Source organism: Lynx canadensis, chromosome C2, assembly GCF_007474595.2.
Source record: "Lynx canadensis isolate LIC74 chromosome C2, mLynCan4.pri.v2, whole genome shotgun sequence".
Classification (NCBI taxonomy): Eukaryota; Metazoa; Chordata; class Mammalia; order Carnivora; family Felidae; genus Lynx; species Lynx canadensis.
Genome location: NC_044311.2, coordinates 103504842 through 103527636, shown reverse-complemented (window position 1 = coordinate 103527636; position 22795 = coordinate 103504842). Strand labels below are relative to the sequence as shown.

Here is a 22795-nt window from a genome sequence, read left to right as displayed (position 1 = left end):
CACTACCAATATGGTGTTCTGGAGACCAGTTCTAGCAGACCCTCCTGGGCTCCCAGTGATTTGTTGTCTCTCTGTATGTATATCAGAGCAAGTAATTTTTGACAGGAACATGCTGGGTGTCGTGCCATGAGTTAGGATGGTGAACAGAGGTATAGACTCAAATAAAGACTTTTTCCTTTCTCCATGTTCAGTAAAAAACCCAGTATGTTCAGTAAAAAACCCAGTATTCTAATTTAGGGCCTTCTCATGTATTGTTTACTTTGAATGAGGGAAATATGTTCTATACTGTTTTTTAAGAAAACATACAATGCCTTCAAAAAGGGAGATAATAAAATGGACATATTATTTAAGGTAAAATATTGGAAGTGTTGCAGTCTTGTTACTAATAATTCATAAAATTAAAAAAACCTTTTAATCTAGGATCTTCTTAATGATTTTATCAAGACAACTGAAAGTAATATAATGAAGCAGACCATTTGCAGTTATCTAGATTGTGAGCGATCTTGTGAAGCTGACATTTTAAAGAACACCAATTACAAGGTAATATAATTATTAACTGATTTTAAATTAATATAATTAAAAATTAAACTTTGATAAAAATTATTTTTATCATGCATCAAAATATTGTTTAAAAAGAGTACTTAGTTTAATTACAGTAGTAATTCATGCAGTTAAGAAGTTGAGTATCTCTGAGTACTTAGATTCATAGTGAGCAGGAATTATTTAAATCCTGTGAATCAATAAAAAAATAATCGATTTTGCTAAGGATTTTGTAATATTCAAATGCCTGTAATCATACATGAAAAATATGTGAAATATTCTTTATAGTTAGAAATGTTATAGGTTGAAAATATTAGCATTTTACTAAGGAGAAAGGTTGTTACTCCTCAAGAATTATGTTACTAATTAAGCGATCATTATCTGTTGTATGGGTCTTGGTCAAACAAAATGAAACCAACCTGGATTTGAAGAAATTTAACAAAGTACTTCAAGTCTAGTTCTCTCTGGATATATCAGAATGAGGCTGTGGGAAATCACAAGATAGGATGAGATGTGACCGTCAGTGCCACTCTGACACCACCTCTGTCATATAGTGGAAATCCAGTTGCAAGGCATGATGTATACAGGGAGTGATGGGGGAGAAATCCAAGATCTATTCATTAGAGTAACACAGGTTTTGGGAAGTGGACCTGGGGAAGTGGAGTGCTCAACGTGGGGCAAGTTGGTCTTGGTTTAGGTGATATGGTGATAAAAATCTAAGGTTTGCCAGGGAGGCTTCCAGGGTTCCAATCACATGGACAGCATGTAGCAGCAGAACCTCCTGGCCAAAAAATTTATGCCATTCATGTAGTTTACCTATTTAAAGGATGCAGGGCTGTAGTTCCCAGGGAGCTCACACTGGGAAGGACAAGAAATTTAAACCCTGGGATAATGCAGTAGCTATCACTAAGAGAACAAATCAGGTCTGGTGATTATTAGCAGAGATGCAGGAGAAAATGGTATGAAATTGGGGCTGGAGGAAAAGAGAAATGTAAAAATGGAGGTGAAGAAGAGGGGCAGAGAGCATGTTCCTCTGAAAAGATCACACATCAAATTTTGGATATTTTGTTGTATGCGGTATATGGAAGATGATTACATTGACTTCTTCAAATTGCCTTTTCTTTCTATCCTAATGCACTGTCTTTAGTGATGGGAAAATGGACCTATGAAAAATGACCTATAAAGTTCTTCGATGACCAGTGATCTGTTGATAAATTTTGAATGCCATGTAAAATTCATTTAGTTATAGAATAGTTTTGAAAGTGACTTAAGGTATTCATGTATAAATAAATAAATGAATGAATGAAATGAATGAATGAGACTTATGGTAGTATTTTCTATATCTGTATGAACTACTATTTTCATGTCAACTGCTTACTTTTATCTTTTCCAGGGATTTTTTCAGTTAATGTGCAGTAAAAGCTGCTGTGTTTATTTCCATAAAATTTGTTGGAAAAAGTTCAAAAATTTAAAATATCCAGGTGAAAATGACCAGGTATTTGTTTTTCCTTCAAAGCTTCACAGAATTTCTTCCTTTATCCATTTCTCTTCATTTCTTCCTGTTCATATCCTTCTCTCCTTTTTCTTTCCCCTCTATTTTTCTTTGCCTATTGTCTCGTGCTTTTTTCCTCATTATTCTTTGTTCATTATCTCCATTTATTAAACACATCTGTGTTGGGGATACTCTGCTAGTTGCTTTGTTTAGTGATTTTTATCAGTTTGTTTCCTTCCTTTTAAAAGTTTACAGTCCTAAAAATAGAAATATTGTTGTGTGTATTCACATAAAGAACATAGATTCAAAGGATATATATATTTGGTAAACCAAAAAAAAGGAAAGGGTACATACAATTTTAAGGATAGTTTCTATTTTAAGGAGCGGGGGACAATAATAAATGTTATAGTCTTCAATTATTTATTTATTTGTTTATTTATAGAGAGCACAAGTGGGGGAAGGGGGCAGAGGGAGAGAGAAAAGAGAATCTCAAACAGGCTCCATGGTCAGCAGAGAGCCTGATGTGGGCTTGATCCCATGACCTGAGCCGAAATCAAGAGTTGGATGCTCAACCAACTGAGCACCCCTATCTGTATTATTTCTATTTACCTAAGGTAATATAATTAAATTAAATTCTTAAGAAAGTAGAATTCCAAAGCTCAGTTCTATATTGGTTACTCTTTCGTGAGCTAATGGCCATAGGTTGGGTCTGTACTGTTTCATTCTAGAGTGTCTATATTGTGCAAACAGCAGAAAACCCCTTATAAAGGAATTGTGGTATAGTAGAAAGAATATTGTATATGGTGTTGAGTGATCTGGGTTCATGTGCAGATTGAGCCACTACTATTTTTTTTTCATTAGGCTGGTGATTTAACGACTCTCAGACTCAGTTTTCTAAACCATTTGAAGTGAGAATAGTAATACCTACCTCTTAAGATTGTTGTGAGGATTGACAGATAAAAAAATATGAACTTGCATCGTACACTAAACATCATTGTATGAAGTTTTATGCTTATTTATTTATTTATTTATTTAAAGCAACATGTGAATAATTTTCACCTTCTTTGATAGGGCAATCAATATAGCTCAACTTCAAGAAAGAGAAGTAAAAGAACACTAAGTAACTTAACCAAGGGAAATAGTAAGGTCAGAGCCAGAGAAAGGTCTCAACATTTTTATTCCTTTCCCTGGAATCCTCATATATCTGATAAAAATTCAGTATTCCTTTTTATACTTGTTTAATCAGTACATTTTACTTGAAGTTGCTTTCCCTGTGGGGCAGCAAATACATTTTAGGCTGTAATATAGCTGCTTGAAGATTTTGAAGTAGAAATGATGAGAGAGAAAAGTGTGATCATGCATTTTAAATAGGAAATCAATTAATACACAAATTGGGCTATCTTTATTTTTTTAAAGTTTTTATTTATTTGAGAGAGAGAGACAGTGTGAGTGGGAGAGGGGTAGAGATGGAGAGGGAATCCCACCCTGCACCGTCAGCATGGAACCTGATGTGGGGCTCGAACCCATGAACCATGAGATCAAGCCCTGCGCAGATACCAAAAGCCAGATGCCCAACCTACTAAGCCACCCACGTGCCCTATGGACTCTCTTTAAACAGCTAACTCTCCAGTGTTTGTTCACATCTTTTATCATCTAGCAACATCTGCATTGAACTTTAATCAATTTTGTACATTAGTGATTTTTTAAATTTTTATTTGTATTTTTTCTGTTAATAATTTATTGTTTTTTCTATTGATAACTTTAGAGTTTTAGTGGGAGAAAATGTTTGAAGGAAGGATGTACAGGTGACATGGTAAGGATGCTACAATGTGATGTACCTGGAATTGTTAAAATTTTGGTAAGTATCTTTTTTCTTATTTTTCTTCCCTTCACTGAAATGGTATTTTTTACTGCAAACAGACTTGGGAATCATAATAGTATTCTAGTCATATTTTTTCTTTTGATGATGACAAGCTCCCTGACCTTTCTATTGCTTTGATTTCTCCAAAGCAATAGATTTGGACCTTAAGAACAACAAAAATATTTAAAAATAAAGATGCACACAGGGGGAGGGAGGGAGAGAAACAAAGCAGGCAATGACTGTACCAAGAGGGAAAGTCTGTCATAAATCAAAGATGATAATCTAATTCTGTGCCACCTAAGATTAAAATAATTTTAGACTTTCTGAACTTTTTTTAGTTTGTAAACATTTTCCCATGAAAATATCTGTAGAACATCACATATTGTTCCTATTACATACAATGTAGTCACATTGTATCTACTTAATTTTTTCTAATTAAGGAAGTGTCTTGTCACATCTTCAGTTTATAAGCTAATGGACCAAAATGATAAATATGTATTATTTCTTTTTTTGCATATATATTTTTGTGTGTTTTAGATTTGGCATTTAAATCCTATACTGATATAAAGTTGGACTGCTTTTTAAGATCCACTCGTTTGTTGTTTGATTAGGATTGCGTATGGTTCACCTTGTTACTTCTGTTTTACTTGTTTTAAAGTCTGTTTAGCTTCATTCTCATTGTCTTTTTTCAAATGGTAAGGCTAAGAAGTAACATTAAAGAATTTTGAAAATTGAACTACTTTAGGGCTATTTTTTTCTTTTTCCATCACTTGCAGTTTGAAGTTGTGAGAAAGGATGAATATATAACCATTGAAAATTTAGGAGCAAGGTAAGCTTGAAATAAACTCTTCTTTTTCCTGAGCATGTACATATTTTTCAGTTGCTGCTTTTTTTCTATTTCTGTCCATTGTTGGAGCTCCATTAAGTTTGTGTATTAATTTCTTTTTTGGAGCTCTATTAAGTTTAAAAGAGTATTAGTTGTATGAAAAAAATTGAATTTGATTGACGTTTGTCTTCTCCTCTCTCCCTATGCTGTAGACAATTAAATTCTAAAGCAAGTAAGGGTTAATTATGTGAATGCTTTTCCTCTAGGTATAAAGATAATCTTTTCCTGAAAACAAAACATATTTTTCTTAAAGTCATTTAAATTAAGTTGTTATGTTGTAAAAACTTTCTCCTAGCTTTCAAAACTTATCCAGGCCTCCAAGCTTGCTGGAATGATTAGAATCATCTTATTTCTTGGATGAGAAAACTGTAATGCAGAGGAAGATCTAGTGTTAGTTGGGAACTCATAGAGGTAGAGAGCATTATTGCTATTAAAATTAGAAATTTCAATAGAAAAAGTTCTTCTAATTCATTGATTCTGTTTTCTTCTGTTGAAAGTGTAAACGTCTACCATTTTTCAGACTACCAGGAATATGGCATTGATATCTAAGGCATCAGTTTTCCTTTATAAGATAATGAAACCCAAGTCTTTATCTCTGGCATAGGTTCCACTCCTAAAATTAGATCTATCCACTGGCATACTAAATAGCTCCACTTTTAGTTTTATTTTTTAATTTTTTTTTAAAGTTTATTTTGAGAGAAAGAGAGGGGAGAGAGAATCCCAAGCAGGCTCCACACTGCCAGCATGAATGAAGCCTGATGCGGGACTCAAACTCACAAACTGTGAGATCATGACCTGAACCAAAATCAAGAATCAGATGCTTGAGCGACTAAACCACCCAGGCACCCTCAAAAAGCTCCACTTTTATTTCCAGAAATAACTGTAGTTCAGCATGTCCATAACTGGACTTAGAATCTTCCTTCCCAGCACTGCTCTGTAATTTTTAAGTCCTTCAATTCAGCTTCTTAAAAATATTGTAAATGCCTCCTTACTTCCACCCCTACATTTGCACTAAACTAAATAACATTATTATTTCTCACTTGGAATTCTGAAACGGCTTCTAAACTGGTCTTTTTGTCCCTAGCCTTACCTTCCTTCAGTCGGTTGTTTACATAGCCATCAAGAATACTTATCAAAAATGAAAATTGAACTGTATCACTTCTCTGTTTAAAATTAATCTTTCAGAGGCTTCTCATTGCTCTTAATTTAGTTCGGACTTCTTAGGTTGACTTTTCAGACACTTCGTCCCTGCTGCACTCACTAGTGTCATTTCTTGTCATTCTTTTCTTAGTGTATATGCACCAAGTATACCGAGCTTCTTTTAGTTCTTGAGTATACCATCTATTTTACCTTCAGGCCTTGCTTGGAATACTCTACTCCTTTGGTTTTGCCTGGTTAAAAGTTTTGGAAAGACATTAGACATTAGGTGTTTCTATCATGTGTTCCCTTTACTTCTATCAAAAAATTTAATATTGACCCTTGAACAGCATAGGGGCTAGAAGTACCAACCCCACCCCCACTGTCAGCCAAAAATTTTCATGTAACTTTTGACTCCCCCAAAACTTAACAGGCTACTAATAGCCTGTTTTTGACTGGAAGACTTACTGATAGCTTAAATAGGCAATTAACACATATTTTGTATATGTTTTATATACTGAATTGACTGGATTTAAAAAAAGTTACAGAGCAGTATATTGAAATTTCTAAGCTAGAGAAAAGAAAATGTTACTAAGGAAATCGTAAGAAAGAGAAAATACATTTACAGTACTGCATTGTATGAAAAAAATCCATGTAGAAGTTTGAACCCATGTTCAATTCAAAGGTCAACTCTATGTACTAAGTTTTATTATACTTTCTTGTCTGTCTTCTCCATTTGACTATAACCTCACTGAAGGCAAGAACTTTATCTTGCTTACTAGCATATTTCTAGTGCATAGCGTAATGGCACATGGGTACCTGACATATAGCTGGTACCCAATGAATACATGACAGATGTAGAGGTTCTGAATTCCGTTATTCTGCAATAGGTAATGTACTTTTGTTTTGACAGTCAATTAACTTGTATATGGACTGTGAACTCTTTTTTGGGGGAGGCAGGTAGTGGTTCCAGTCTCCATTCAGTTCTTTTGCCTTCACCTGAGCTGCTTTAAGTCTGTTCCAGACATGTGGTTCAGCAGTCAGAGGTGTGGGCAGAAATATTTGGGGATCTCTTTCTCTTCTGGGATTCCCCCACTCTCTTCAATAGCCATGGTTCCCTGGCTTCAATTTTCTGGTTCCTACAGCCTAGGAGACTTGTTTTCTGCCAGGGTATAGTTAGCCCCAGGTTAAAAGCTCTAGGATTGGTGAATTTACTAACATTTCACCCAGCCCTTACCTCCTCTCCTCTGAGCACATACTCTCTCAGCAGAGTTGGTCTTTTACTTCTACTATCCAGTGCCACAGGGAGTACTTTTTGTAATTTGCCCAGGTTTTTTTAGTTGTTATCTGTGGGAGAATCCTCTGGTAACTCGATCACAATACCAAAATTGGAAGAGCTACTTTATGGAGTTTTACGAATGAATAACAGAATCATTCTTTTTTAAACTTTAAAATGTTTTATGGTTATTAAAGTATAAGGAAAGGCTCACAAAATATAAATGCAGAGTTTAAGGAATATTATAAAGCAAACACTCTCATAGCCCTACCCAAGATGGGATTTTGCCCGTACTCCAGAAGCACTCACTTGGGCCCTCTCTCCCTGACTCCTCATCTTCTCCCTAGGTAACCTATCCTGACCTTCACAGTAATCATTTCCTTGCTCTTTTTTATGAAAGTGCCAATTATAAATGCATTTCTAAACACTGAAGTTCTTTCTTTTAGGTCAGTTTTTTCAAGCTGTAGTTTATATACAGTTAAATCCACTCTTTAGAACTATACATTTAAATGAGTTTCTTTGTATACATTTGGGTAACCACTACCATGATCAAGATACAGAATATTTTTATCTTCCCAAAAAGTTCCCCCCAAATCTCTTTTGTAGTCATTCCCCTTGCCCAACCTCTAGACGCTGGTAACCACTCATGTGATTTCTGTCCTGATGGTACTGCTTTTTACTGACTGTCCTTTAATAGGGAAGCCTTTTGCATTTGAACTTTTTCACTTAGCATAATGTTTTTGAGATTCATCCATGTTATTGCATGTATCACTAGTTTTTTTATTAAAATGTTTATTCATTTTTGAGAGAGAGAGAGAACGAATGAATGAACGAACCAGAGAGGGGCAGAGAGAGAGGGAGACACAGAGTTCAAAGTAGGTTCCAGGCTCTGAGCTGTCAGCACAGAGCCCAACACAGGGCTCAAACCCACAAACCATGAGATCATGACTGAGTTAAAGACGGACACTTAACTGACTGAGCCACCCAGGTACCCCAACACTAGTTTATTTTTGTTTATTGCTAAGTAGTCTTCCATTGTATAAATGTACCACAACTTATTTATTCATTCAACAGTTGAGGACATTTGAGTTGTTTCTGGCTTGGGCTATTATGATTAAAGCTACTATAAATTTCACTTACATACTTTTTGTATAGACGTATGCTTTCCTTTCTCTTGTGTAAATTCCTAGGAGCAAGAGTGATGAGTCTTATGGTATATGTTTAATATTATAAAATACTGCCAAATGGTTTTCAAAGTAGCTATACATTTTCATTCTCACCAACAGTGGAGGAGAGTTCTAGTTTCTCTGCAGGTGTGTAATAGTATATTGTGGTTTTAATTTGCATTTGCCTAATGACTAACGAAGTTGAATATCTTTCCACATGTTTATACATGTGTTATTTCACCTATATATCCTCTTTGATGAATTGTCTATTCTAATTTTTTGCCCATTTTTACATTGGATTGTTTGAGTTATAAAATTTCTTTGTGTATTCCAGGTACAAATTACCTAATATGTATTTTTGAAATATTTTATCCCAGGCCATGACTTGCCTTTTTATTTTCTAAAAGGTATCTTTCAAAAATCAAAAATTAATTAATTTCAGTGAAGTCTTAACATTTCTTTTATGCTTAATGCTTTCTGTGTTTTAAGAGAATTTTTTCTGCCCTCAAATCACAAAGATTTTCTCCTATATTTTTTCTAACAGTTTTTTAATAAAACTAAAAACAGTTTTATATTTAGATTTATAATCCACTTCTTTTTAAAAAACTTATTCATTTTTGAGAGGTGGGGAGGGGCAGAGAGTGAGGGAGAGAGAGAAGCTCTGTGCTGTCAGCTAGGAGCCTGACATAGGGCTTGAACTCACAAACTGTGAGCTGAAATCAAGAGTTGGACACTTATCCAACTGAGCCACCCAGGTGCCCCGGATTTATAATCCATTTCAAGTTAATTTTTGCATGTGGTATGACATAAGGGACACAAGGTTCACTCTGTCCCATCTATATCTATCTGTCTATCTAAAATCTATAGGCTATATATAGTCATTTTTGTATTCCATTCATTTGTATATTTGTCCATTTAACAATACCATACTGTCTTCAATACTATAGCTTTTTATTATCTTTTGAAATTAGGTGGTGTGATTTCAACTTTATTCTTATTTTTCAAAACTACTTTTTTCTGTTCTAGATCCTTTGCTGTTCTTTATTAAAGCTAAGAAACATCTTATAATGTTTGCAAACTTTTTGCTGGGATTATGATTGGGATTATGTTGAATCTATAGCCCAGTTTGGGGATGATTTGTGTCTTAACAGTATTGAGGCTTCCTATCCATGAATGTGGAGTGTAATTACATTTAATTATAACTTCTTTGATGTCTCACAGGAATGTTTGTAGTTTTCTGTGTATTTGTTTTTTTATGCTGTTGCAAATAATACTTTTGAAATTTTAACTTCTAGTTATTTGTATTATGTGGAATTGGTTTGTATATATTGGACATGTATCCTGTGACTTGGTATTTAATAATTCTAATATCATCTTATAGATTCTTTGAGGTTTTCAACAGATGATCATGTCATTTGTGGCTAAAAACAACTCTATGTCTTTTTTCCAGTTTATATACTTTTTGCTTATTTCTCTTACTGCACTGGCTAGGTCCTCTGGTACAATGTTAAATACAAGTGGTGAGAGTAGACATCGTTGCCTTTTCTAGATCTTAGGGAGAAGACTTCAGTTTTTCTCCATTTAGTGTGTTGTTAGCTATCAACTGTAGTTGCCCTTTTTCTGGTTGAATAAATTCTTTTGTTTTCCTAGTTCTCTTAAATTTTTTTTATCATGAATGAGTATTGAATTAGTGCTTCTCTGCATGCATTGAGATGATCATATGATTTTCTTCTTATTCTTTAATCTGTAAATATGCTGAATACATTAATGTATTTTCACATGCTGAATCAGCCTTATTTTCCTGGGGTAAAGAACAGTTGTTCGTGATCTATTTATTTTTTTCTATATTGCTGCTATTTTCTTCTTAGCTTTTAAAAGATATAACTGACATAGAACATTGTATAAGTTTAAGGTATAGAAAGTGATGATTTGATTTATGTATGTATTATAAAAAGATTCCCACAGTAAGGTTAATTAACTGTATGAGGTGATGAATATGTTAACTTTTTTCTCGTGTGTGTGTGATGAGAACTTTGAAGATGTTTCTTAGCAACTTTCGAGTATACAAAAAATATTACCTGTAGTCACCATGCTTTACACTGGAATTTGACCCCTTATTCATTTTCCCCACACCCTTATCCTTGGCAACCACCATTCCACTTTCTGTTTTTGTGAGTTTGGGGTTTTTTAGCTCCTACATTTATGTGGGATCATACAGTATTTGTCTTTCTCCGTCTGGCTTACTTCACTTAGTATAATGCTCTCCAGGTTCACCCATGTGGTCACAAATGGCAGGATTTCCTTTTTTTTTATGGCTAAATAGTGTTCTAGTGCATGCGTGTGTGTGTGTGTGTGTGTGTATAAAAATCATATTTTGTTTATCCATGCATCTACTTATAGACATTTAGTTGTTTTCATGTCCTGGCTATTGTAAATAATACTGCAGTAAACATGGACATGTAGATATCTCTTCAAGATAGAGATTTCATATCCTTTGGGTATACAATATATACCCAAAAGTGGGGTTGCTGGATTAATTGTATTTTTAATTTTTTTTAAATATTTTTTAAAATTAATTTATTAATTTATTTTAATGTTTATTTTTTGAGAGAAAGACAAAGTGCAAGCAGGGGAGGGGCAGAGAGAGAGGGAGACACAGAATCCGAAGAAGGCTCCAGGCACCGAGCTGTCAGCACAGAGTCTTATGTGGGGCTTGAACCCACAAACTGTGAGATCATGACCTGAGCCCAAGTCGGACACTGACTGAGCCACCTAGGCGCCCCATTTAATGTTTATTTTTGAGAGAGACAAAGAGAGAAGGAGGGAGGGGGGAAGGAGCATGCTCAGGCGGGGGAGGGGCAGACAGAGAGGGAGAGAGAGAATCCCAAGCAGGCTCCAGGCTCTGTGCATGTGGAGCTGGAACTCATGAAAGAGATCATGACCTGAGCCAAAGTTGGATGCTCAACTGTCTGAGCCACCAGGGTGCCCCTACTTTTAATTTTTTGAGGAACCTCCATACTGTTTCTCCTAGTGGCTGTATCACTTTGCATTCCCACCAGCAGTGCACAGGGTTCCTTTTTCACTATATCTGGCCAACACTTATTGTGTTTTCCGTAACAGACAATCTAACAAGTGTGAAATGATCTCTCATTGTAGTTTTGATTTGCATTTTCTGGATGATTACTAACATTAGCATCTTTTCATGTACCTATTAGTCATTTTGTGTCTTCTTTGGATTAATATTTGCATGGTATATATATTTTTGCATCTTTTTACCTCAACCTATATACGTCTGTATTTAAAGAGAGTTTCTTATGGACAGCATAGGTCTTGCTTCTTTATACCCAACCTGACAATGCCTATCTTTTAAATTTGGGTGTTTATTCCATATAAATTTGCTGTAGTTCTTGATACGGCCAGATTTAAATCTACCATCTTCCTGGTTGTTTTCAGTTTTCCCATCTGTTCCTTGTGTTTTATTTCCTGGGTTCTTTCTGTCTTTCTGTCTTTCACCCTCTCTCTCTCATGATTGCTCTAAGACTTACAATATATGTTTTTAACTTGTCAAAGTTCATTTTCCAATACTATACTATTGTATGTATAGTATAGGTATTGTATGAACCTTACAATAATGTTTCCATATCATTCCACCTTTGTGCATTTGTTGTCATGTTTTACTTCTGGATATAAATTCCATAATATATTGTTATTTATAAGTATAGTTCAATTTTTTTCTGTTTACACTGGTAGAAATACAGGTTATTTCTGAATTCTGACCATAACAACAGTGCTATGATGAACATGCCTGGATGTGTCTCCAGATGTATATGTACAGAACGTTTCCCAGAATATATCCCTAGGAATAGAATCAGTAGGCCATCTGACCATATCTTCAACTTTTCTAGATTTTGCTGAATTGTTTCCCACAGTGGTTTTACCTGGTTACACTCCCACCAGCAGTATAGAATATTTTTTATTCAGTATCTTTGCCAGTACTTCATATTGTTAGAGTTTAAAATGTTTCCATTGTAGTGTATGGTGGGCAGTGTTTTGGTGCTGGAGATAAAACACCTCTAACAACCTCCAACACCTAAATCTCTGTCCTCATTAAACTTAAAACATTCGGTTGGTATTGCCCCATTTTTGTTTTATTTTGTTTTCTGTGGGAGAGTTTATCTCAGTGCCAAGTCTCAAGTTTTTCATGACAACATTAGTGTTTAGTCTGTTTAATAAATTTTGCTACTTTTACCCCTCATTTTTTTTGGTTATTTGTATTGCTGTTATGCTAATTTCTTTGTTGCCTTTTTTTAAAAATCACTAGTCCTTACATGAGTTTTCTTCTTGGATTAGTGATTGATAAGATCTTATGTTGGAGGAAGGTCTGGGGGGAGTTATAGTTTTGCTGGTTTTTTACAGTATTTCTGTTGCCATACAGCTTTTTTTTTTTTTTTTTTTTTTTTTTTTGTTTGAGATTTAGCAGTTCTATTTGTCTGGTAACTCCAACAAAATTGACAGTGTGGGGTTATCCTTGTTGGTGGGTTTTGTTTGTTCATTCCCTTTTTTCCTTTGCTTTTAAATTTTTCCCAAAGGAGGAGGAGAGGACAATATTCACTTACTTAGCCATGCTGATATCAGAAATCTTAAGTAACTTTGGTATTAATTGTAACTTAAGTTTTTTCTACTTGCAGTTATAAAAAGTTGATGTCTCTGAAAATTACTGATACTGATATAAGACCGAAGATCAGTTTAAAATTTAGTGCAAAAGGTACTGTTTTATTCTTATATGTCTCCTCTTGAAAAGTATATTAAAAGTTTTGACTTGCTCTGTACAGTATCATACCACTGACAACCATGTGTTTATGTTTGTCATTCACTGGGCTTATGTTTACACTAAGTAAGCATCACTTGGCATGGGCTGAAATTCATAGACGGAAAGATCAGCAGGTGTATGGGTCTTACATTACCTTGGCATCATAGAGAAGTTTGCTGGGTCTGGTGTATAACTGTTGACTACACAGTGAGATTGGACTCCAGCAGGTGTTCCCTACCAAACCCTCCTCTCTTGTTGCATTCCCTGTTAATAGAGCGAAATGGAAGGCATGACAATTTGGGACTCAAGGCCAAGAGTCTAAACTTAAGTGCCAGCTGTTTAGGAATGCCAGCTGGTCAGCAATGCCACTTAGAGGCTTTTAGGGCTCATAGTCCCATGGAAGAATAGTTTGATATCAGTCCTTGCTAGAGGGAATGAGTGTCCTTGATCCCAGCCAGCTTCTTACTAGGCTACCCAGAGAAAGTTCCCTGGGTCATTTGCTTTGTAACCTTGCTTGCTTCCATGGTATATATCAAGTATATCAAACAAGAATATTAGTTTCTAAATTTCTTGAAACACAGAATCGTGAAGGATAAAATAATAAAGCTACATTTTATGATAAATACATATTTTGATATTCATACAAAAAGTATACCATCGTATATCAAGTTCTTACTACTTTAAATTCACCTCAGTCTACTTTCCTCCTTTGGAAGTGCTATTAAACCAGAAAAATCTCAAATAGTTCATTCTCATGCCTTACTCCATTTCATTGATGAATTATCTACTTAATCATTAATTTATCTTTTGAGAGGATAAGAATATCATCATCAGGCCAGTGTGCCTTAAACTTTAATGTATATTCAAATCATCTGTTATACATTGTTAAAATGTAGGTGCCAATTCAGTAGCTCTGATTGGGGTGGGGGGAGGTGGTTGCTAAGATTCTGTCTTTCTAACAGGCTCCCGTGGGGATGTCACTGCTGGTCTGTGGACTACACTGGGATATCAAGGCATTAGATCACTTTATGTTTTTTGATATAGTTCTCTATTGTCTGATATGGTTGCCACTAGCCATATGCAGCTATTTAAATTAATAAAACTTGGATATAATTTCAAATTCAGTTCATTTGTTAGAAAAGCAGCATTTCCAGTCCTCAGTGGCTAGTAGGCACTACAAATCTAAAACATTTTTATCACAGAAAGGTCTACTGGGCAGTGCTGATTAAAATAAAGTTGCCTGAATAAAATATAATTAAACACTGGCAGTTACCATTCTTGAAAGTCTTCAGAATTTCCAAAGGCCTAAAGTTTTATGCCATTTGGTTGCCAAAGTCATTTACTTGAACAAAACCCTGGATGGTTGAAAGGCTTCTGTGGTGATTAGTCTTTGTGATTACTTTTGCTTGGGAACATATTGTTTTTGTTGGGATTTTTTTGATAGCTAGAAGCAGCATGCTTATTGAGCACTGGCTGTGGCAAAGCACTATACTGTATTTCATTGTTTTGGAATCGTCCCTGTCCTACAGGAGCTTAGGATGTAATGAGACAGACCACATAGAAAAAAAGCATTAATGTGGAATGTTTTGACTTCTCAAAATTCATTTTCAGATGAAATGCCTATCTTCAAACTTGATTATAATTATTTCTATCATCTGCTTCATATAATTATCATTTCTGGTACTGACATTGTCCGGCAAATATTTGATGAGGCTATGCCACCCCCTCTTTTGAAAAAAGAACTTCTTATACACAAGAATGTGCTGGAACCCTACTACAACCATCTTTGGACCAATCACCCTTTGGGTGGAGCATGGCATCTGCTTTATCCCCCAAACAAGGAGCTACCACAGTCCAAACAGTTTGACTTATATCTCCTATTAGCTCTCATAAAACATTTGAATGTATTCCCTGCACCCAAAAAAGGCTGGAATATGGAACCACCATCTTCTGATCTCTCTAAGTCTGCCGACATCTTGAGGCTGTGCAAACACAGGGATATCCTCCTTAGTGAGATTTTGATGAATGGTCTCACTGAGTCACAATTCAATTCAATTTGGAAAAAAGTTTCAGATATTCTTCTGCGTCTTGGGATGAAGCAAGAGGATATTGACAAAGTGAAGGAGAATCCCATTGAGAATATCTCCCTTGATTACCATCAACTGTCCATCTACCTAGGCATACCAGTACCAGAAATCATCCAGAGGATGTTATCCTGCTATCAACAAGGTACAAAATAATTATTTACTTCAGCTGGTAAACCTTCACTAAATGTCTGCCATGTGCCAGACACAGTGCTAAGGGCAGGAGATTCAGTGAGCTCACATCTTGGGAGGATAGACTCATCAAGAAGCTACTAAAAATTATAGTACTAGAGATGTTCCAGAATACCATGGGAGATCCTACCCTGAGAGTCCAAAAAAGCTTTCTGGAGAGTGTAATATTTAAGGAATTCTTAAATGACATGTAAAAGTTAGCCCAGTGAAGAAGATGGAGAAGGACGTTTCAGAAGGAAACAAGAACAAAGGTATAGAAACATAAAAATATATTGTAATACAGGGAACTAAAAAGTTTGGCCTTACTGAGATCAAAATAGGGGAGAGGTAACAAAGAGAATACATTCAAGAGGATTCCCCTGGCCATGTTGAGGAGTTTTTGTTTTCAGAAAGGAATTGTTGAAGATTTTTAACTAAAGGAGTTTTATCACTACTATAAAATTAAGGATGCCTAAAACCATGAAATACAGGTACTGTATGTTTCAAGTATGGCCTTCTAGATAACATGGGTATATGTTTTCTCCTCCTTTCCAGCAGAACCATGACAATTAATTGAAAAATTTGGCAACTATTCATTGGCCATGCCCATGAGTAATTTAAAAAATCAGGTAATGTCTAAGGTCAGCAGTAGCCATTGTCCAAATGTCCATGAAGGACATTGTCTCTTCATATGGGAAAGACTTCAGACTTCCTCTCCCACATTCCTGGATAGCTTCTCAGTTGTCATCATGGGGAGTGGAGTTCAAGGCATGTCAGCATCACTGAAACCTTTACTTTGCTATCCCGGGTGACTTTTCCTGGTCCCAAGTTATTAGTCGTACTACCTAGTGAGCAACTGATGACCACACTGATGCTTTGTAAGCATACAACTTATCAGGGTTCTTGTAATTGTTGAGCTACTATTGTTGATAATTGCTAGGCCTCAATAACATTCCTTTTACTAAGGTCCTGGGATACTGTCGTGTTTTCCTGCTTAACCTTTAAGAGCCTTCTCTGAGTGTAAGAGGAGAGAATGCTGACTTCGATAATATGAGAAAGTCATGCAAGAACCCTTGACTTAAAATAAGTGGCTTTTTTTTACATTTACTTTATGAATACTTTATTGTTTATTCATTTATTTAGTGAGAGAGCATGAGCAGGGGAGGGGGAAAAGAGGGAGGGAGAGAGGGAGAATCGCAAGCAGGCTCCACTCCCAGTGCAGAGCCTGATTCGGAGCTTGATCTCACAACCACGAGATCATGACCTGAGCCAAAATCAAGAGTCAGAGGCTTAACTGTGCCACGTAGGCTCCTCACTTCATTAAGATTTGTATTAACAAATAAGAATAAAGGTAATATTTGGGAAATATTTAAGCACTAAATAAATTCAAAGCATTTCAAGCAATTCCCACTCAGACCCAAAAGCTTTGGTCCCTAATTTAATAGAGGCTTTCCTATCATCTTCTCTTTCCTAGTAGTTATTACAGTTGTTGTTTTCATTTGTTTAATATCCATTGTTCTCACTGAATCACTGTGAAGGTTCTTATTTCTTCACCATTCAATATCTAGAGCTTAATACAACCTTATGCATTGTACATGCTTAATAAATATTAATGGACAAGGGAGAGGGAGGGCTGATCAGGATAATTCATATTGCTAAAACATCCTGACACTTTCAATGGAGGTTTGCTTCATAATTGACTATTGTTACTTTATGACCTTAGATTTTTAAAATTTTAAGAATCTTCTGCTTGTTTTAAAGTGTTTATATTCTAGGCATTATCTATTATGAACTACCAAAGTTTTGTTTTCTTTGCCTAAACATGAATTTATAAACTTTATGTTATAATTTAAAGATTATGCCTTGTTTAAACTAGATTTATGAGTGAAACTGGTTGTTTTTACAGTTATAAAAGTAATTGGTACAATGTAAAAATCTTCTAACTTTTCTTAGTCCCAGTCAGATATTTGTTGGTTCTATTTCCAATTGTACATCTAAATTTTTTCTTTATGTATCATAGGAATTGCTCTACAGTCAATAACGGGCAGTCAACGTAAGTATGTTTAGAAACAAATTGCCTCGGTGACCTTTCAACTTGGAATAGCTAAGGGATACTTATAGGAATTTTACTTGGTCAGATAACTATATGATAAACTATTATTTGTTACAAGCTTGGAAAATCATGTGACCAAACTACTACTGGTCAGCTGAATGTAGTATGAGCCTTTTTCCTCCGCTTTGGTCTTAATGCATGTCTCCAGGATTTACCTGAGCATAGTTTATTAACTTTTGACACACTGGACACTTCAACAGGCAAAAATGCCTACCTGCTTGCTCTGCGTGCTCATATATGCTACTCTTCAGCTTATGTAGCTTTTATCTAATTAACTATCCACTGTTAGGCTGTATACTTTTTGCCAGGTGGTGAGTTGCTAATTTTTTTAATTTCCATTTTTGTGCTGTGGTTCTTTAAATGCAATTCGTATTCTGCGATTAAAATTATACTTTAGAAAACAACACCATGGGTTTTGTTTGAAGTAAAATTATACTTAAACAATAAAAATATTTAAGTTAAAAATAAAAAAAGATATCCCTTTCCTAAAATTTTACTCGGTAAAATATTAATAGGGTCAATGTCAGGATCCTCAAAAGACTTAGTATTTAGAATCAACTTAAGTTGTACAATATCTAATATTTAGAGTCTACTTAACATAACAGTAAAGTATCTTAGCATTTGGGTTTGTACTGATTGGTTCTAGGCTAGTATCAGTACCTATTTGGTCACTGATAAATGGTCATTTTCACCTAGTAATTAAAGAGAATAAGATGTCTTTCTGTTCCTGGGATGGTGTTTTTTAGTGATATGAGGGTAAAACTAAATGCGTCCTGATTTTGAGTGTTTTTTAACATTTAGGTATTGAAATAGAAGAGTTACAGAATGAGGAAGAAGAACTAAGTCCACCTCTCATGGAGTACAATATAAATGTGAAATCAAACCCTGAAATACAGTTAGCAGAAATGAATAAAGATGGAACATCGATACCCAGTGAATCTTCAACAGAATCTACTAAAGATCTCCAGGAAGTATAAGCTCTCATTAATATTTAAATTAAAAGAACTTGGGGCGCCTGGGTGGCGCAGTCGGTTAAGCGTCCGACTTCAGCCAGGTCACGATCTCGCGGTCCGGGAGTTCGAGCCCCGCGTCAGGCTCTGGGCTGATGGCTCAGAGCCTGGAGCCTGTTTCAGATTCTGTGTCTCCCTCTCTTTCTGCCCCTCCCCCATTCATGCTCTTTCTCTCTCTGTCCCAAAAATAAATAAACGTTGAAAAAAAAAATTAAAAAAAAAAAAATTAAAAGAACTTAATCAGGGCTTTTACTTTGTTACATGTGCTGTATTTACAGCATCCTAGACAATCTTAGTTTACATTTATCAGTGTTCACACAGAGTTTGAATTGGAATGGTTCTTTCTCCAGTACTTCTTCCAAAAATCTTTCCTGCCTTAACCTTTTATTTTGTCAGCATTTACCAAACACTTGTTATGTGTCAGACACTATGCTAGATTTCTGAATGTTTCTTCATCCTGAGTGATGGCAATAGAAGTGGGAAGTTAGTAGAAAGTAGAAGAAAACATAATGGGGAAAGAAGAGAGAAAAGAGAAAAACGTGATATTTCAGTGTCATTTGCATGGGAGTAAAATTAAAGTCATGCAGGGTGTAATCTCTGTATTTCTTTAATGTTAATTTTATATGGTCACTAAATTACTCCTGGGCTTAATTTTTCATCTTATGGACTTGAATGTGTTGATTTTTTGAAAGTCCCTCCCTTCCTCCTTTGTTGCTCATGCATGCACGCACATGTGCAAGTGAGGATCTGTGAGCTTTTTTCTGTAGCCTCCTCATTGATATTATGTTATTCCTTTAGAGATCAATGATCTCTCAAGAGCAGAAGACTGAGATTAAAATAAGTGAAACTGAAAATAGTTTTCTATAGAATCTAGAATAATGAGAATAATAGAATAATAATCTATAATATTAGAAGATGAAAGATTTCAGTGGTTAGAGGAAATATATTTTGCAAAATAACTTATTGTGTGATTTGAATTGCATATTAATTAAATTATTTATTTCTTGTCAGGTTAAGAGTAAACCAAAGAAAAAGAAAAAGACTAAGAATAAAAAGGTAAGTGACTGTATTAGCATTATAATAGAGAGATGTCTGATTATGAACACTTAGGTTTACATATGGATTCGCTGTTAGAACTTAGTTCAAGTAGGTATATAGCATAAATGACTTATAAATGCCAATAGCTTAGGGGTGCCTGTGTGGCTCAGTCAGTTAAGTGTCTGACTCTTGATTTCAGCTCAGGTCATGATCTCATGGTTCATGGGTTCCAGCCCCGCATTGGGCTCTGTGCTGATAGTGTGGAGCCTACTTGGGATTCTCTCTCTCTCTCCTCCTTTCTCTGTTCTTCCCCAGCTTGTGCTGTCTTTCTAAATAGATTATAAATATAAATATAAATATAAATATAAATATAAATATAAATATGAAATATATAAATAAACTTAAAAAAAATAAATGTCAATAGCTTATTGAATATGTGGTTATATATGGTAGATCCTGAATGATTTAAGCTCCTAGTATGTCCTGCTTCACTTCCCTAAATCATAATTATACATTTAAATATACAAATAAGAAACTGAGTTACTTGGAAATTTCATTAATTTCTGCATACCACTCTCATTTAAAAAATGCCTACTCAGTCTTTTATAAAAAGCTTCTCATCATATTTCCAGTGATATATTCAGAAACATTTTTCAAAGCCTTTAGAAATGTTGATTTTCTTCCTGATATCCAAAATTCTGCCAACAGTGCAATAATGTACAAAAATGGTACAAATGCAAGAAGCTTCCTTCATGCTTTGTCTTTGCTTTTTGCCAATTACAAATGAACAACTTACTGTTACTATCTATGGCAGAGTTTTAGCAAAAAGTCTCTTAATTGCTTGGAAAATTACAAAGGAAAGTTGAGTCTTTTTTAGTTTTGTTTTGGTTTTTTAAATTTTTTTTTAACTAAGGCTATATTTGTAGGGCAATTTTTGTTGTTGTTCAGAGCAAAATTGAGGGGAAGGTAAAGATTTTCCATATATCTCTGACCCCCACATATGAATAACCTCCTGCAGTATCAACATCCCCCATCAGAGTGGTACATTTGTTACAATTGATGGAACTACACTGACACATCATAATCACCCAAAGTTCATACTTTATGTTTTAATTCACTCTTGATGTTTGTAGATTCCTATGGATTTGGACTCAAGAGTTTTTTGTTTGTTTCTTGGTTGGTTTTTTTCCTTTAAATCAACCATACAGCTAACTACTATGCTATGCAAACTTTATGGTAAAAAAGAAAAAAAAAAAAGTGTTGTTTTTCTGGCCTGAAACATACACTTAAAATCTAGGTATATTCTGTAGATTATGTTATAAATTAATGCAATGAGAATATTTGACCAACTATACAATCTGGTAAGCCAATGTTATTTATTGGAAGTATACACAAATTTTAGTCATAAATGAAATTTAACACAAGGTAAATTTACAAAATGCTTAGGTGAAGAACAGAATACAGATTATTTATGCTGTGATCAATAAAATATCAATATAATTTTCGTGTTTATCATAATCATTTATTATAATTTATAATTTCACTCAAAAGTTATTTTGAAAATTAAGATATGTTTTTAAAAGACATGAATAAGAAGACTTACTACTGGTCAGTTCTTATGTAATAAAACACAGACTGATCTATTAGTTTAACTGATACTTTTTAATTCTTACCAAAACATTAGTAAATCCCAGGTCTAATACTACAGAAAGCTGGGCAAGTAAATCTGCAACTGTCAGACTATAACTCTTGGTTCCAAAGGTACGTAGTTTGTCTCTTACAACAAATTAAAATATGATTGTTCAGATTTTCAATTCTAGTTAAATGGAAAACCCAACTTTTATGTCAAATTGAAATGAAACAGGTAATAAACACAATGGAAAATAAATGTAAACATGACTCAAAAATTCATATGCTAATAATATTAAAAATGTCTTCTTAGGGGTGCCTGGGTGGCTCAGTCGGTTAAGCGTCCGACTTCGGCTCAGGTCATGGTCTCACGGTCCGTGAGTTCAAGCCCCACATCGGGCTCTGTGCTGACAGCTCAGAGCCTGGAGCCTGTTTCAGATTCTGTGTCTCCCTCTCACTCTGACCCTCCCCCATTCATGCTCTGTCTCTCTCTGTCTCAAAAACAACTAAACATTAAAAAAAATTAAAAAATAAAATAAAAATGTCTTATTAAATGTCAAGAAGTTTTTTGTTATTGTTTATAACAACCTAAGTTTTAAAATTTTTTTTAATGCTTATTTATTTTTGAGAGAGAGGGAGAACATGAGTGGGGGAGGGGCACAGAGGGAGAGGGAGAGAGAGAGAGAGAGAGGGAGAGGCAGGCATAGAATCAGAAGCAGGCTCCGGGCTCTGAGCTGTCACCACAGAGCCCAATGTGGGGCTTGAACTCATGAAGTGTGAGATCATGACCTGAGCCAAAATCAGCCATTTAACCAACTAAGCCACCTAGGCACCCGACCTAAGTTTTTTCTAATTTATTTTTTTAGAAGAAGTTGAGATACTTTGAAAATAAGACAATTTTATGAAGATAAGATGTGAACATTAGAAGAGAGATCTCTCTTTTATCTAAATTTTAAAGTATGGGACCTAAAATGCTGAAATTTTTGCATATGACTATTTCATATATAGTAGTCCTATTAATATACTTCATTATTATTGATACAAAGAATTGTCTAGTTATAGTGTAAGCAACCAGTTGTCTAGCTAAGTCCATCACATCCTCCAATGAGTTTTCCTCATGAAAAATTCTAGCATACAAAAAATTATCTTGTGTTATACAGAATAACAACAAAGTTTCTATGAATGAAATTGTGTCCTCTGTTAATTATTTGTCTTGTAATATCTCTACCTAACATTAGCTGAAGTCCTGAAAAGATCTTTCAGGGACTCTGGAAGAATATGATGAAAAAGAAATATTTGTATAGCAAATAGAGGAGACAGTACAGATGACTTCTAACCAGTATATATAGAGACATTGTAGTTACTTTTTCTTCAGTTAGGAATTTAGTATTTAGCTTCTAATATATCCAAATTATAAATAACTCTTTTGGGAGTTAATTAGCTCCTCCTTCCCACTCCTACCTCCCACCCAGGGGAATTAAGGGTTAAGAATAGAAAAGGGAGGTAAAGCAGATGGCAGAAGAATAGAAGGCTTTGTGATGATGCCTTGGGGAAGGAAGGAAACATGGCAGGAAATAAATCT

At 34.9% G+C, this 22795-nt stretch overlaps 1 protein-coding gene across 1 annotated transcript in view; it reads left to right on the top strand.

Moving 5' to 3' along the window:
* DZIP3 (DAZ interacting zinc finger protein 3) overlaps window positions 1–22795 on the top strand; it is a 98339-nt gene that overhangs the window by 37294 nt on the left and 38250 nt on the right. The window contains exons 10-18 of the mRNA XM_030329709.1: window positions 421–540; window positions 1934–2035; window positions 3798–3890; window positions 4670–4722; window positions 13047–13123; window positions 14780–15397; window positions 17444–17476; window positions 18338–18507; window positions 19558–19602. Coding sequence (XP_030185569.1) covers window positions 421–540; window positions 1934–2035; window positions 3798–3890; window positions 4670–4722; window positions 13047–13123; window positions 14780–15397; window positions 17444–17476; window positions 18338–18507; window positions 19558–19602 — 1311 coding nt within the window. The remainder of the gene's footprint in view (window positions 1–420; window positions 541–1933; window positions 2036–3797; window positions 3891–4669; window positions 4723–13046; window positions 13124–14779; window positions 15398–17443; window positions 17477–18337; window positions 18508–19557; window positions 19603–22795) is intronic.